This window comes from Mus caroli, chromosome 14, assembly GCF_900094665.2.
Source record: "Mus caroli chromosome 14, CAROLI_EIJ_v1.1, whole genome shotgun sequence".
Lineage (NCBI taxonomy): Eukaryota > Metazoa > Chordata > Mammalia > Rodentia > Muridae > Mus > Mus caroli.
In genome coordinates, this window is record NC_034583.1 from 20,241,764 (window position 1) to 20,256,305 (window position 14,542).

At 39.9% G+C, this 14,542-nt stretch overlaps 1 protein-coding gene across 18 annotated transcripts in view; it reads left to right on the top strand.

Moving 5' to 3' along the window:
• The window catches only part of Erc2 (ELKS/RAB6-interacting/CAST family member 2), an 846,765-nt gene that overhangs the window by 284,595 nt on the left and 547,628 nt on the right, over positions 1–14,542 (top strand). For all 18 annotated transcript variants that reach the window (XR_003834802.1, XR_003834790.1, XR_003834792.1 and 15 more), the window contains one exon: positions 6,001–6,168. Coding sequence is in view for 5 of the 18 variants with exons in the window: in XM_021181424.1 (XP_021037083.1) it covers positions 6,001–6,168 (168 nt within the window). In the remaining 13 variants the exon portion in view is untranslated. The remainder of the gene's footprint in view (positions 1–6,000; positions 6,169–14,542) is intronic.

The following is a 14,542-nucleotide window of genomic DNA, read 5'->3' on the forward strand; positions in this document are numbered from 1 at the left end:
ACCACACCACACCACACCACACCACACCACACCACACCACACCACACCACACCATGCCACACCACACCACACCACACCACACCACACCACACCATGCCACACTAGTACACAAAGATTCACTGAAAATGAAAAAGGACAAGGCAGTCAAATACTAGCCTTTTAAAAAGCTGCTCCAGACTTTAAGGCAAAGAAATAATTTCTAAAGTGGAAATAATTGACAGAAGTATGAGAAGCAGTTGATTATTTTATTGTATAGTGGTTAATTTTAACCTACACTCTAAGCAATAATCAGACGAAGCAGACTTTTTAAGACAAAACATATCAATAGTGTATGTTTTACTTTAGGAGTGATTTGATCCCGGGCACATAATTGAACAATGCCTATAGCAGTTGCTAAATATTTTTCTTCTCTGTTTAATATGATGTTTTGGTTGGCTCTCTTGGAATTTTGACAATTATTTTATCATATTTATTCCCTCTAACTCTGTCCAGATCTAGATTCACCATCCTCACAACCTTATATCAGTTTCATTTGTTTGTTTAAAGCTCATTGAGTGCAGTTTGTTCTGCCTATATACTCTTGGGTGTGGGCCCATACACTAGAGCATGGTCAACCTACTAGAGGTCATATTCTTAAAGAAAACTTGACTCTTCCTCCTCTAAAAGCCATCAACTGTCAATAGCTCCTCAGGTAGGGATGGGCATGATTGTCCCCCTCTCTGTCCCATGCTGAAATGTTCACTGTCATGATCTCACACAGATCTGGGGTAGACAACCACAGCTGCTTTGGGTTTGTGGGTGCACTGATCCTGCTGTGTAAGCATACAGTTTCACTTAGGGTCTCCCCGACCTCTGGCTTTTGCTGTCTCCTCACACACCTTCCTCAGATAGCCCCTTGGTGGTTTGGATATTGGTCCATAGGGAGTGGTGCTATTAGGAGCTGTTGCCTTGTTGGAATAGATATGGCTTTGCTGGAGGAATTACATTACTGTGGAGGGAGGGTTTGAGGCTATATATGTCCAGGATATGCCCAGTGAAACATACAGCCCTCTTCTTCTGCCTGCAGATCATGATGTAGAACTCTCAGCTCCTTTTCTATCACCATATATGTCTGCCTTCATGCTGCCATGCTTTCTGCTATGATGATAATGGACTAAACTTCTGAAACTGTTAGCTAGACCCAATTAAATGTTTTTCTTTCTAAGAGTTGCCTTGGTCATGGTGTTTCTTCACAGCAATAAAATCTTAACTAAGACAGTCCCTGAGCCTGGTGGGAAGGGAGTGTAATACAGTTTTCCCATTTGTGTCTGAGCGCTCTGTAGTTAAGTGTTTTTGTACTTTGAGCAGCCATGAGCATCAGTGTTAACCTTCATCCATCCACTGCACAAAGCAAATTTCTGATAGGTTCTGAAAGCTGCACTAATATGTGGGTATAGAGATGAGGAGAGAGGGCCATTTGATACAATTGGCAAAATGTTAGTACAGGTTTTACCCCTGGGGTCCTTGAGCTTCTCAACCATGGGTTCTTGGCAACAATTTTAGTACCAGGCATATATTTTCTCTTGTGGACTGGGTCTCAAACCCAACCAGAAAAGCAGTTGATTACCCCCATAGCATTCATTCTGGTGTTCCACTCATGGGCATATCTTGACACATGAATTATTATTATAGCTTATAGGGTTCACAGCTAGGTAGGACTGCTGGTGACTTTCCCCCCTAAGCAGCTTACATGGATTTTCTGGTACTATGAAAGCTAGACAACACGGAACAAGCTTTCTGGTTAATGACAACTTTATTTCTTCATGTCTTATGTCCACACTATGCTATCTTCAGCACTATGATGAATGACAAAAAGCAAATGCAATGGCCTGCACCATTATGGTGGTTTCTAGTGCACTCGTGACAGTGTACTAGTGGATTTCCCACTGCGTAGCCTATGGCTTTGGGGAAACAACATTATCTCTTCCCACTACACACACACACACACACACACACACCTCTATACATTTTAAGATATATTGAGAAATAGACTTGTAAGCTATTCATGAATTAAAGGAAACAGTAAGGATTAAAAATAGGACTGATTAATGTCTGAACTGAAAAGTGAATTAGTGGTATCAAGCTAAGGTGTTATAACAAAGAAATGAATAGTTTTAAGTCTTATGTATGAAATAATGGATGCTGGGGAATTTGCACAGTGGTTAAGAGCCCTCACTATGCTAGCAAGAGGAACTGAGTTTAGAACCTCAGTATTCATGTAAAAAGCTGGCTATGGCTGTTAGCACCTGCAATCTCAGTGCTAGGGCTAAAGGGCTGCCAGAGGTAAGAGGACTGCTGGAGCTTGCTGGCTAGCTGGACTAACTGAGAGGTGAGGGGGAAAAATCCCACAAAAATGATAAGCTCCAGGTTCAGTGAGAGTCCTATCACAAGAGAATTAGGTGGGGAGTAACAGAGAAGCAGCATCTTCCACATTCATGTATACAAGATTTACACACCTGTGCCATGCATGTGCACATGCACACACTACACATAACACATACATAACACAGAGAGGAGGGGAATGGGAAAAAGTGCTGAAAATCAGTGAGATAAATATCTAGTTTATAAATTTAGTAAAAGCAAATAGAATAACTCAAAAAGGTACAAGGAAGAAAGTACTGTAAAAATAAGAGCAAAAATTAATGAAGCACAAAACAAAGATGAACTTGTCTGGTCAGCACTTTCACAACTGGATCTCTGACTTGTTGGTTTAATTTGGGCTTTTTCTGATGAGGTCAAGCAAGTAAACACTAAGGATAAATATTTAGAAAGAAAACAAAACTATAGATACCATTGGTAGAAGATATAATTAGGTTTTATGAAATTTTCCTACAAATAAATATGAAAATTTAGTTGCAGTGTGGAGTTCTTAGTAGGGAAAATGCCGACTTTATATGGTTTTGCTCATGTTTTCTGATGAACAACCAAGTTAAAAAGAATTCATTTTTTTTCAGAAAAGTTCTCAGAGCACATTAAAACAAGCTCCCATAGATAAGTGTATACCAAAACCCAAGAACAACAGAACAGATGGGAACAGAACAGAGCACTCTCTCCAAACACTAGAGGAAAAATGCTGAAAGAATATCCACAAGCTGAATCCATTAACATTGAAAAACATTATATATCATGACTAAGTGAAGTTTTCCTAGAAATACAAGGAACGGATAATGTTGAAATTCCATTGATGTTACTCATTACAATAACATATTAAAGGGAGAAATGTATGGGTTGGAGGCAGAATGTTGGATAATATTAAGCATCTTTAACAATTTAAAGAAACTCTTGAAATGATTGTAATAAAAGAGAACTTTCTCAAACCCAAAAGTGCATCTTCAAAGATTTAATTACCGTATTTGTTAATAAATAACATTATTTTTCTACACTTGAAAAACAGATGTCAAAATAAATGATGACATGTTAGAAATTTTCCCTTTGAGACCTAGAACAAGACAGGCTCTTCTTCTCAAGTGGCCTTTTCATGTGGTTGGTTGTGCACTTGCACATAGTGGAGTTGTCACAGGGTTGTTAGCTTTGTACCATGTTAGCTGGTTCCCAACAGGGGGCAGAGACTATCAGTTGGGATTATCATAAATTGACTGAACTCATACCATGCTGGTTGGCTTTGAGCATGGGGATGAAAGCTCTCAGTTGTTGTCTAGGTTAGGGCAGGAACAAAGGTACTGATACTTTGTCACATTCAGAATCAGAATCACTGTTCAGTGCAAGTGAAGAGTGGGAAAATAGACCCAACTTCTGATTTGGAAGAGTGACATTTGTGAAGTATTGAGAAGAAGGGACTGGTGAGTCATCTTTGAAGGTCATCTCCCATGACCCCTATCAGTGGACAAAAATGTAGTGAGCTGGTAACGGAAAACTATGGGGTGGTGGCATATTGACAAGCTGCTTGTTGTCATGCAAATCAATATAACTGCTTTGGAAAATATTTTGGTCTTATCTGGTAAAATTAGATTAAGATGTTGGGGTGGTTTGAATAAGAATGGCCCCATAAACCCATAAATTTGAATACATAGTCATTGGCAAATAGCAGGACTTGAGAAGGATTAGGAGGTGTGGAAAAAGTGTGTCACTGTAGGTGGGATTTGAAGTTTCAAAAGCCTAAACCAGACCCCAAGTCATTGTCTTCCTGCTGCCTACCTATCTGGATGCAGAACTCTTAGCTCCTTATCTAGTACCATGTTTGCCTGTGTGCTGACATGCTCTCTGTAATGATGATAATGAACTAAATCTCTGAAACCGTAAGGATTCCCCAATTTATTACTTTCTTTTGTAAGAGTTGCCTTGGTCATGGTATCTCTTCACAGAAGTAGAACAGTGGCTAAGACAGAAGTTGGTATCAGGAGTGGAGTATTGTTGTGACAGGCCTAGCCATGCTGTTTGTAGGAGGAATAGGGAAGACTTTTGGACTTTGCACTAAAAAGTGGTTGTACTCTTTAAGTAGAGGATAATAGGCTACCTTATAGACACAGGAGCATGGAAGACAGACGTTTGAACTGTGGGAGCCCACCTCAAGAAATTTTAGAGGGAAAGAATATTAGTAAGTGGCCAAGAGACTGTTTTTGTGATATTTTGGGGGAAGATTAGGCTTGCTTTCTGCCTCTGTCCAAAAACATCTGCCTGAGGGTAAATTGAAGAGTTTGGATTAATAGTGTTGGCAGAGGAGATTTCAAGACAGCCTGGTATTAACTCTGTTGCATGGTTATTAGTGGTCATTCTTTTGCAGATCTGTAATGAAAATATAAAAGCTGAGCAAGGAAAAATGCAAAACATACAATTTGAGAAGAAAAGGAGCATCAGAAGGTAGACTGGAGCTAAGTCTAGAACTCAATGAGATACAAAGTTTAAAGAAGGGCCTGATGCTCAATTGAATGCTTCAGGACAAACCCCCACCCAGCTAAGCTTCCAACTTGTGAAATGGATTTAAAGAGAATCTTGAGTAGTGAAGGAAGCCATCAACAACAGAAAGTAGGTGCAGATGTAATTGAATGAATTGTCAATGTTCCAGCCCCAGCAAGCAGCCGAGCATGGCAGCTTTAGCCACATGGGGTTAAGCAACTTTTCACCTGGATGGAAACACAAGATGGTTTTATGATCAGGTTTTATATATTTTTAGAGTAGCACTGTTGTGAAGATTAAAAACCTAGAACAAACACCAGGCCAAATGGCAGAGCTGATAAATAAATTAGGTGAACTCTTGCTGTGGAATATTCTTCTTCAGTAAAAAAATGATTAAGTTCTTTGTACATGGGTTTACATGGGCATGATTTAGTCTCTAATACATAAACACTTAAAGCATATGCAACACAAAGTTTTAAAATATGAATAAACTAATAATATATTCTGTATGGGTACAAAAGTTAATTAGAGAACTGAAAAACAATCTCAAAATTCAGTGACAGTTCCCAGAGGGCTAGAGGAAGATGGATGTGAGATGAAATAAGATTGATTCTAATTATTATTTTTATTCTTGGTGACTTGAATGACACATGTTTAGCTTTTTCTTATAGCTCATGTATATTTTATGTTCTTTTGCCTTACTTATGCTTAAATTATTTTTCTTTTGAAGATTGTCTTCAAGTGATACTCCTGAGTCATTCTCTACATTGTGAACTTGTTTCTCTGATTAGTTAACCGTTGCACCACTCTCTGATGGTCTTCCTGTCGGTCGTAGCCTTTGGGGTTTCAGAAACAAGTAGGTTTTGGCAGGAAGCCTTCATGATATTGCCGACCTGCGGTCTGAGTGAGGTGGAAGGCATTTGCCTACTTGCTAGTCCCTGTAGGGCCTCTTCCAGACTAGGGCCATCTCTTTAAGCATATATATGGCATTTCCTGCTGGATTTTATAATCGCCAGCCATTAAAAACAGAGAAAGGGGTAGTTGTCAAGGGTAAACTGTTTGAACAAACTTTTCTCAGATTTTTGTGATTGTCTTCTTCTTTTACAGATTGATCAGCTGAAACAGGAACTTTCCAAGAAGGAGTCAGAACTTCTTGCCTTACAAACAAAGCTTGAAACCCTTAGCAATCAAAATTCAGATTGCAAGCAACACATTGAAGTGCTTAAAGAGTCGCTTACTGCCAAAGAACAGAGGGCTGCCATCCTTCAGACTGAGGTAAGGCATTTGCTCAGGTGCTGGAGAGTGGGGGCACTTAGCCATATACAATGTTCTTCTTGGGAGACATCCTGAAAAGAATGCATTCTCAGAATGTTTGGGGACAGATGTATTTTGGGATTCACAGAATTTTGGGTTTTGAAGTGAGATCATAGTTTTGTGACTCTTCTACTGAGGTTGCAGCAATGCCTGAGACATGGGACTACAGTCTCATACTGAAGTGGGATAAATAATGATGAAGGCTGGATTCATTGTTTCCTATTGATTTGTGTCATGTTGTATACCCAAGGAGTTTGTTTCACATTTAGAATTTTTCTATTATATTTTTCCATTGTTTAGAGCATTTTATTTTATTTCTTTTCAAGATAGGGTTTCTGTGTATAACAGCCTTATATGTCCTGGAACTCACTTTATAGGACAGGATGGCCTCCAGCTCACAGAGATCTGCCTGCATCTGCCTCCATAGTACTGGAATTAAAGGGCTGAGACACCACACCTGGCTTTAGAGTATTTTTGTTGTTATTTTGTTTTGTCTGATTTGAGAATCATAAAGAATTGGATCTGGAATTAATATATTTCATCAAAATCATAATATGATCAGAATAGCCCATAATTTACTTGACAACCATTATATAGATGAGCTCTTATTAATTTTCCCAATGAAGAAAGTAAGCATTGTGTGTTTCTTAAAGGAAATACTGCTTTGGTATTTCTGATTCATATTTACTGGAAAAATAATAACAATCCCAAACTCCACACATGTTATTATTCTCTCTTTTTTGCTTCTTATGGTTGGATCACACATTTCTGTTTTATAAGAAATACAACACACACACTAGTTGTTGTGTAAATAAAACAGCCATCAAAAGCAATGGGCAATATAGCAAAGAAGATGGTGAGTCAGGTTGATTTACGTGTTGCACCTTGTGGGTTACTTTGGGAGAAGGCGTCATAATTGGTATGTATGTCCTCAGGGGCTCTTTGCACCCTGTGTTTGTATATATAGACGTGAAGATGTATACAGACATACACATTTGACTTAGGAGTGAGTTGGGTTTGTTGAGTAGATCTGTGCCCTCAGTGAATGTTGTCTGGGCATTTTCTTTTTTAACACATAGATTTATGGCATAAATTGAAAGATGACTTACATCTCAATTGAAGGGGCATAAGTACAGAGTGTCTAGAACTCTGCTATTCAGTAGTGAGCCCTTAGCCTCACAAGGCTATTTGAATTTACTTAGTTTAGAAAAAAATTAAATATAGTGTTTTAGTCACTTTAGCTATGTTCTACACATTTAGTAGCGTCATGCTGGTGATGTCTGCTAATAGTTTTCTAGAATAGGGATTTGCTTGGGATCCAACTCTAGTCCTTTGGTTGATCTTATAAAAACATGATTAGAACCCATCACATCTATTCATCTACATGTCTGCTTTCTTGGTACAATTGCAGAACTGTGCAATTGTTATAGAGCTTGTGTGGATTGCAGTGCTGAAGGTATTTTCTGTCTCATCTTTCATTAAAAAAAAAAAAAAAGATTGCTGGCACTCTTGGTGTAATGGGCAGGCATTGGAGTGTCCAACAAGGACTCCTTGATTCCTACTCAGAATCAAGTAGGCCGGGTAGTTTGCTGAGTCCCATCCAAAAGCATGTTTACTTTACAAAGCACCTTTTTATACCTGCATTTTCATCTTAAAGTTATTGTAATTATGTTACTATGAGTTGGGTGGGAGGCAATATGATGAACAATGCAGTCTGCTTGCCCAAACAGGTACCCTCGCTCCCTGACAGTTTCTTTCCAGAAGGAAGAGTTAGGAGAACCAGCTCAGAAGGCCTCTCCTTTCACTGTCTTATACTGATGCCTTCCGTAATCTGCCCACCCATCCTTCTACTTTACTTCTTTCAAATTAACACAGTTTAAATTAGACCCATACATATTTCACGAAAAAGACTGAGGTGACATTATGTGGACAGCTTCTTTCCCATGTTCAATAATTAAATGGCCCAATGGAGAGATGGTGCTTTGAAGTAGAAATGAAGTCACTCTCTGAGGACAATGAGATGGTATTTCTGGACTCCTGCTTTGAAGTTGAGAGTGAGACATTAATAAGTTTATTGGCTGAAACAGCCAAGGAATTTTCTTTATTATTATTATTATTTTCTTTATTTACATTTCAAATGTTATCTCCTTTCCTGGTTTCCCCTTCGAAAACTCCCTATTTCCTTCCCCCTCCCCCTGCTCACCAATCCACCCACTCCTGCTTCCTGGCCCTGGCATTCCCCTATTCTGGGGCATAGAGCCTTTACAGGACCAAGGGCCTCTTCTCCCATTGATGACCGACTAGGTCATCCTCTGCTACATATGAGCTGGAGCCATGAGTCCCACCATTTGTACTCTTTGGTTGGTGGTTTAGTCCCTGGGCACTCTGGGGGTACTGGTTAGTTCATATTGTTGTTCCTCCTATGGGGCTGCAAACCCCTTTAGCTCCTTGGGTCCTTTCTCTAGCTCCTTCATTGGGGACTCTGTGCTCGTCCAATGGATGACTGTGAGCATACACCTCTGTATTTGTCAGATACTGGTGGAGCCTCTCAGGAGACAGCTATAACAGGCTTCTATCAGCAAGCACTTGTTGGCATTCACAAAAGTATCTGGGTTTGGTGATTGTATATGGGATGGATCCCTAGGTGGGGTGGTCTCTGGATGGTCATTCCTTTAGTCTCTGTTCCACACTTTGTCTCTGTAACTTCTTCCATGGGTATTTTGCTTCCCTTTCTAAGAAGGATTAAAGTATCCACACTTTTGTCTTCCTTCTTCTTGAGTTTCATGTGGTTTGTGAATTTATCTTGGGTATTCTGAGCTTCTAAGCTAATATCCACTTATCAGTGATGCATATCATGTGTATTCTTTTGTGATTAGGTTATCTTACTCAGGATGATATTTTCTAGAATATTACTTGCCTAAGAATTTCATAAATCATTGTTTTTAATAGCTGAGTAGTACTGCATTGTGTAAATGTACCACATTGTCTATATCCATTCCTCTGTTGAGGGACATCTGGGTTCTTTCCAGCTTCTGGCTATTATTAATAAGGCTACTATGAACATAGTGGAGCATGTGCCCTTATTACATGTTGGAGCATCCTTTGGGTATATGCCCAGGAAAAGTATTAGTGGGTCCTCAGGTAGTACTATTTCCAATTTTCTGAGGAACAGTCAAATTGATTTCCAGAGTGGTTGTACCAGCTTGCAATCCCACCAGCAATGGAGGAGTGTTCCTCTTTCTCCACATCCTTGCCAGCATCTGCTGTCACCTGAGTTTTTGATCTTAGCCATTCTGACTGGTGTGAGGTGGAATCTCAGGCTTGTTTTGATTTGCATTTCCCTGATGACTAAGGATGGTGAATATTTCTTTAGGTGCTTCTCAGCTATTCAGTATTGCCAAGGAATTTTCTTTTGCCTTTTTTCTTCTATTAAGATGGCTGTGCATAGAAACTGAGGAACAAGTTGCCTGATGATATCTGTCTCTTGAAGAAAGCAATTTATCTGAAATTAGCTCTAACTGTTAGACCATGAGGGAAGGATTCTTGCAGCATAGTAGAACATATTAAAGTGCTAGGGGCAGGAATGGGGGGTGCCTCAAGGGTCAAGAAGACCTACAGAGTTAACTAAGCTGGGCCCAGGGAGCACTCGCAGACTAAACCACCAACCACAGAGCATGTGTGAGCTGGATCTAGGCCACCTACACAATGGTAGCAGATGTGTGGCTTGGTCTTCATGTGGGTCCCCTAACAATTGGAGTTAGGGCTATCTCTAACTCTGTTACCTGCCTTTGGACCCTCTTCCTATAGCTGGGGTGCCTTGTCTGACCTCAGTTGGAAGGGACATGCTTAGTCTTGCTGTGACTTGTTGTGCCAGGGCATGTTGGTACTCATTGTGGGGAGGTCACCCTTTTCTCTGGGGAGAAGGGGAGGGAGTAGTGAAGGAGGAGGTTTCTGAGGGTGCAACTGGGACGAGAGGAGGGAATGGGGCTGTGATCAGGATATAAAGTGATTAAATAAATTAATTTTAAAAACAAAGGTAATTAAGAAAGAAAAAAAAGTGGTATCTCCTCTTTGCATCAACAGGAAAAAAACCCACAGTCTCCCTATCTCATATGTGGTTGCTTAGTGGGAACATGTTTGTTGAATGACATATGTTACATCTCATTATGTCCTTCATTGAAAGATGTGAGTTAAAATGTACCTGAGGGACGCAAAACTTGTTCTCAGAAGCGGTGACATGAGACAGTTGCTTGCAATTTGATTTCTGACTTATTCCAAAAGGCCTTTGCCAGAACAGAAGCGAATGGGAAGAGTCTCGCTGGCTTCTCTGGCACATCTCTGCTGCCTGCTGGCTTTAGCCATATATCTATAATACAGTATAAATGATAGCTGTCACTGCTTACTCTCTGAGAACATAGTATAAATGACAGCTGAACTGGCATAATAGTTCCTCTCTGTCAGGGAGGTTCTGCAAGTAGGACCTTTGTGTTTGGGAGGTGGTAGGATGAAGGGTGGGGTGAGAGGTGGGAGGCAAGTTGTCTGGGTTTGTGGCTATGTGGCTTGGCTCTTTGGTTGGCTTGTTTTAACTTATACAAATACCCGGGCGCTCTTTGACATGTGTGCAATAAATCAGTGGAATAATAATTATACACGTACAGAGATACACCACATGGCTCTTAACATAACATTTTACTTTTTAAAATAGCTTCAAAGGACCCCACAGCCACGTTTCTTATTTTGCTATTTCCTTTAATGTTTCCTACTCACCATCTTACCCTATCCGACAGGTCACATCCTGGGCAGCAGTTGGTGGACTAATGAATTGGCTTACTTTCTTTCTTGTGTTTGAGTAATTATCAGTATGAACAGAAAATAGGAAGGATAAAGTCCCACTGTTTATTTCAGTTGTAATTAAAATGTTTTTAAAAATAAAGGAACAAACACAGTGTTTAGAAGTCAGAGGTATGTGGTTATTGGTGAATCTCCCTGTTAACATATGTGTGTATGGGAGAAGGTCTGATCACAGAATTCAGGAAAGTGCTTTCCTGGCTTGTAGTGAAGTATTCTAACTGCAAGTTGAGTTTCCTGTATTGCTGTTGTTGCTGTTCATTGTTAGGATGCTTGAGCAAGCATTTTTTTTCCCCACCTGTTCTATTTTAGCTTTGTGAGTTTGTTTTGGAATTGTAGGCTGTGCGTATAAGAGCCCAGACTTTCACAGTTCAATCCAGGCACCTTCTTAAATTGAAACAGAGAAATAAAAATACTACCTATTGATTCTTTTGTGAGTACTACCAATCAGTTCTTTTCCCAAATGAAGACCTTTGCTTCTGCTGTTTTGGAGAGCATCTTTCTTTCTGTCTCAGCATGATTGCCAAACTACTAGTTATGGTAATTCTTACACATACTTTCTAGACAATGCGTTACAGTCTACACAATGTTAAAGTTCTATTTGTTTGTTTTATACTAATGCATGTTGCAGATAGGTCAGAAAGGTGAACCAAATCTCTAATAACTTGTTAGCTAACAAGGAGTATAAAGGGTTATTTAAGGGTTTTGTGCTCCAACAGGCAAGGAGCAATATGTGCTGGGTAGAGTAGTGAGTTCCATAGCAAAGGTTCATAGCTTTTCTTTTGAAAATGTCATAATATAGATTATATGTAATCAATTACAGATTCTATACAATCTATAGACCTTCTTTCCAGAAAATTCCTCTTGTGGTACCTTGTAGACAGTTCCACATACTCAGGAACTGTTCCATCTTTAAAACCAACAAGCTTGGAACAAGATAATAGTTGTCTTTTATTGTTTTAAGTTTGTAAAAATATGTATTTTATTTTATGTGGGATTCCCAGGGAAAGACTTCTATTTCCTGCCTCACCTCTTGCCCTGGCTTCTGGGAAGTGACTTTCTACTCACTCCAGTGAGACTTGAAGAGGTGATTGTTACTGTCTTTCTTCAGGTAGACGTTTGATGATTGTCCTGCATAATCAGGGCACTGTTGCATGCAGGTGCTTTTTAAGCAGTTAGCAGCACACACCCAAGCCAGCTCCGCCAGCTGTTCTGTCACCCTTTTGGCATTGTGGGTACAGTGTTCTGCTTTCAAGCCTTGCAAGGAATGTCTTTAGAATTAATAAATTAAGGAATTGGTGAAATAAAAAAGCATACAAAGAAAGTTCCCCTGTCATTTATATTTTTTTCCAGTCCAGTCCCCTTATTGGCTTCATGGTTTTAAATGTTTTTATTCAGTGGGGAAAAGGCACCATTTGAAACTTTTATTGATAACATTTTTAACTGCAAGAAAAAGACGTAAACCTTCAGAGCAGTAACTATCACGGTGGCCACAGTTGGGAGGTCTGCAAAATGCTTTATTGCCAATAGGAAAAAAATGTTGGGAACCACAGTCATTACAGGGGTCACCACCTCTGTTATGTGCATCCCGTTCTCATTTTGAGAGCAGGGATGATGGAGGACCAAGCTCCACACTTTCCTTCCCCTAACATCCACAGGCTTTGTTTTGATTTTTCTCTTTATTAATGATGTGAAAAGTTTGGGGTCAAATAAAAATGAGCCCAGGTCAGGCTTTGTGAGACTCAGTGTGGTGAACGTGTCCCTGTATCTAGCCCTGGGAGGACCTGGCTAAAGGGGCTGTGTTGGCTGTCTACACTTTTTTAGCTACTTTGTAGGTTTTAGCTAGCTCTATGAATTAGGCAGCCACCCTCTTGCTTCCCAGATGAATTAGGCAGCCAGCCTCTTGCTTCCCTATGGTACAAACAGGAATGGCCTGTGGCAAAAGAATAAAAAAAAACGAACACAAGGATCCTCCCGAGCTGTGGTGAAAATGCTCTGTGGTATCGCCATTTGGGGATCGTCAGAAGATAACGTGGGTAGCTACTGACATCGTTCTTTTCCATAGGTCAAGAGTCTAGTACAGTTGTTGTTCAGAGTTCTCAGAAAACGCCTTATTTAACACCTTGTTAGGATGAAATTGCTTCTGACTTTATAAACACAGGTGTTCGGTTTGAGTCCTAATGAACTGTGAAATAGGTAGATGTCTAAAAGGAAATTCTATAAATTGTGAACAGGGCTCTGTCAGCACACTAAATGGATTAGGAAAATTCATTGTCTGCCCTGTAACTGAACACCGGTGTGATGCGTGCCCCCGAATTAGTCCTGAAAAGCCAATAAACCAGAGGAAGAAAGCCGAGCCTAGGAGATGTTGATTGTGGGGTTCCCCACCACAAATGAATCTGGTTCGGGACAACTTGGAAATCAGAATGGCTCTTCAGAGAAAGGCCAAGAAGGCATACATATGAGCAGACAACACAGAATTTATGGAGCAAAACCACAAACACCTTATTTTCCATTGTACTAAAACAGTGCTATTTTACACTACTCTTTTTTTTTGTATGTAATTCTGCTTTCAATTTTATATTGTTGCTGCAACTCAAATCTCATTATAAGTCTTCCAACAAAAATCCCTTTTTAATCAAAAACTTTCCAAGCCCAGCCATTGTAGGCATTTTTGAGCAACCTATTTTTCTACTGGAACAAAAGAATTTGGTCTCCTTGTTGAGCTCGTGGGGATGTTATTTGACCTGGGTGGCCAAACATGTAATTAAGATAACTGAATCATTTTAATTTCTGCATTAAATCCTTTCATCATCCGAGGCCATTGTTTTGAGGGTAGAGAGATAGGGAGAGAAAATAAAAGGATCGATAGTGCTTTTGCTGGCTGTACTTCTGCAAGTTGTGACTAGAAGTGACAGTACCCAATTAAGCAGTCACCTATGGGAACACTCATGCCCTGCCCGCTGGTGAGCTCCACGTACTGAGAAACTGTTTTTTAGGAAGGAATGTACATTTCTGCCATGTCTCTGGATCACTGCCCCACCATTTAAAGTGGGAAACAGCAGCCAGAAGGGAGCTCCTGCAGAACTTTCTAGTTTACCTGCTTCTCTTTAAAATAGGTTATTGAAAATGGGATGCACTAAGTGTTTTCATCCACTTTCACCCTTTTATGAGCCCTGCATTTGGAAAGCAGTTTAGAAAGTGATTCTGCTTTCCGACGCAGGCTCTGTGTCTACTTCCTGTCTCCCCTGAAAAAGACCCCAGTTTCTTTGCTGTGCATTTTCAAAGCAACCCCAAAATGTCCAGTTAAATCGCATGGCAGGGCCTCTGCAAGAAGATGCTGCTCCATTTGACTGTACTTTTCCCTTAGAGTTAAATACATATATTTATTTTATACTGATACCTTGTTTTCTGCTCTTATTTTTTTAAGGCAATGTGATCAAGGTAGTAAGCTGCATGGATTTAACCCTGGGAAATCAGTTTTATT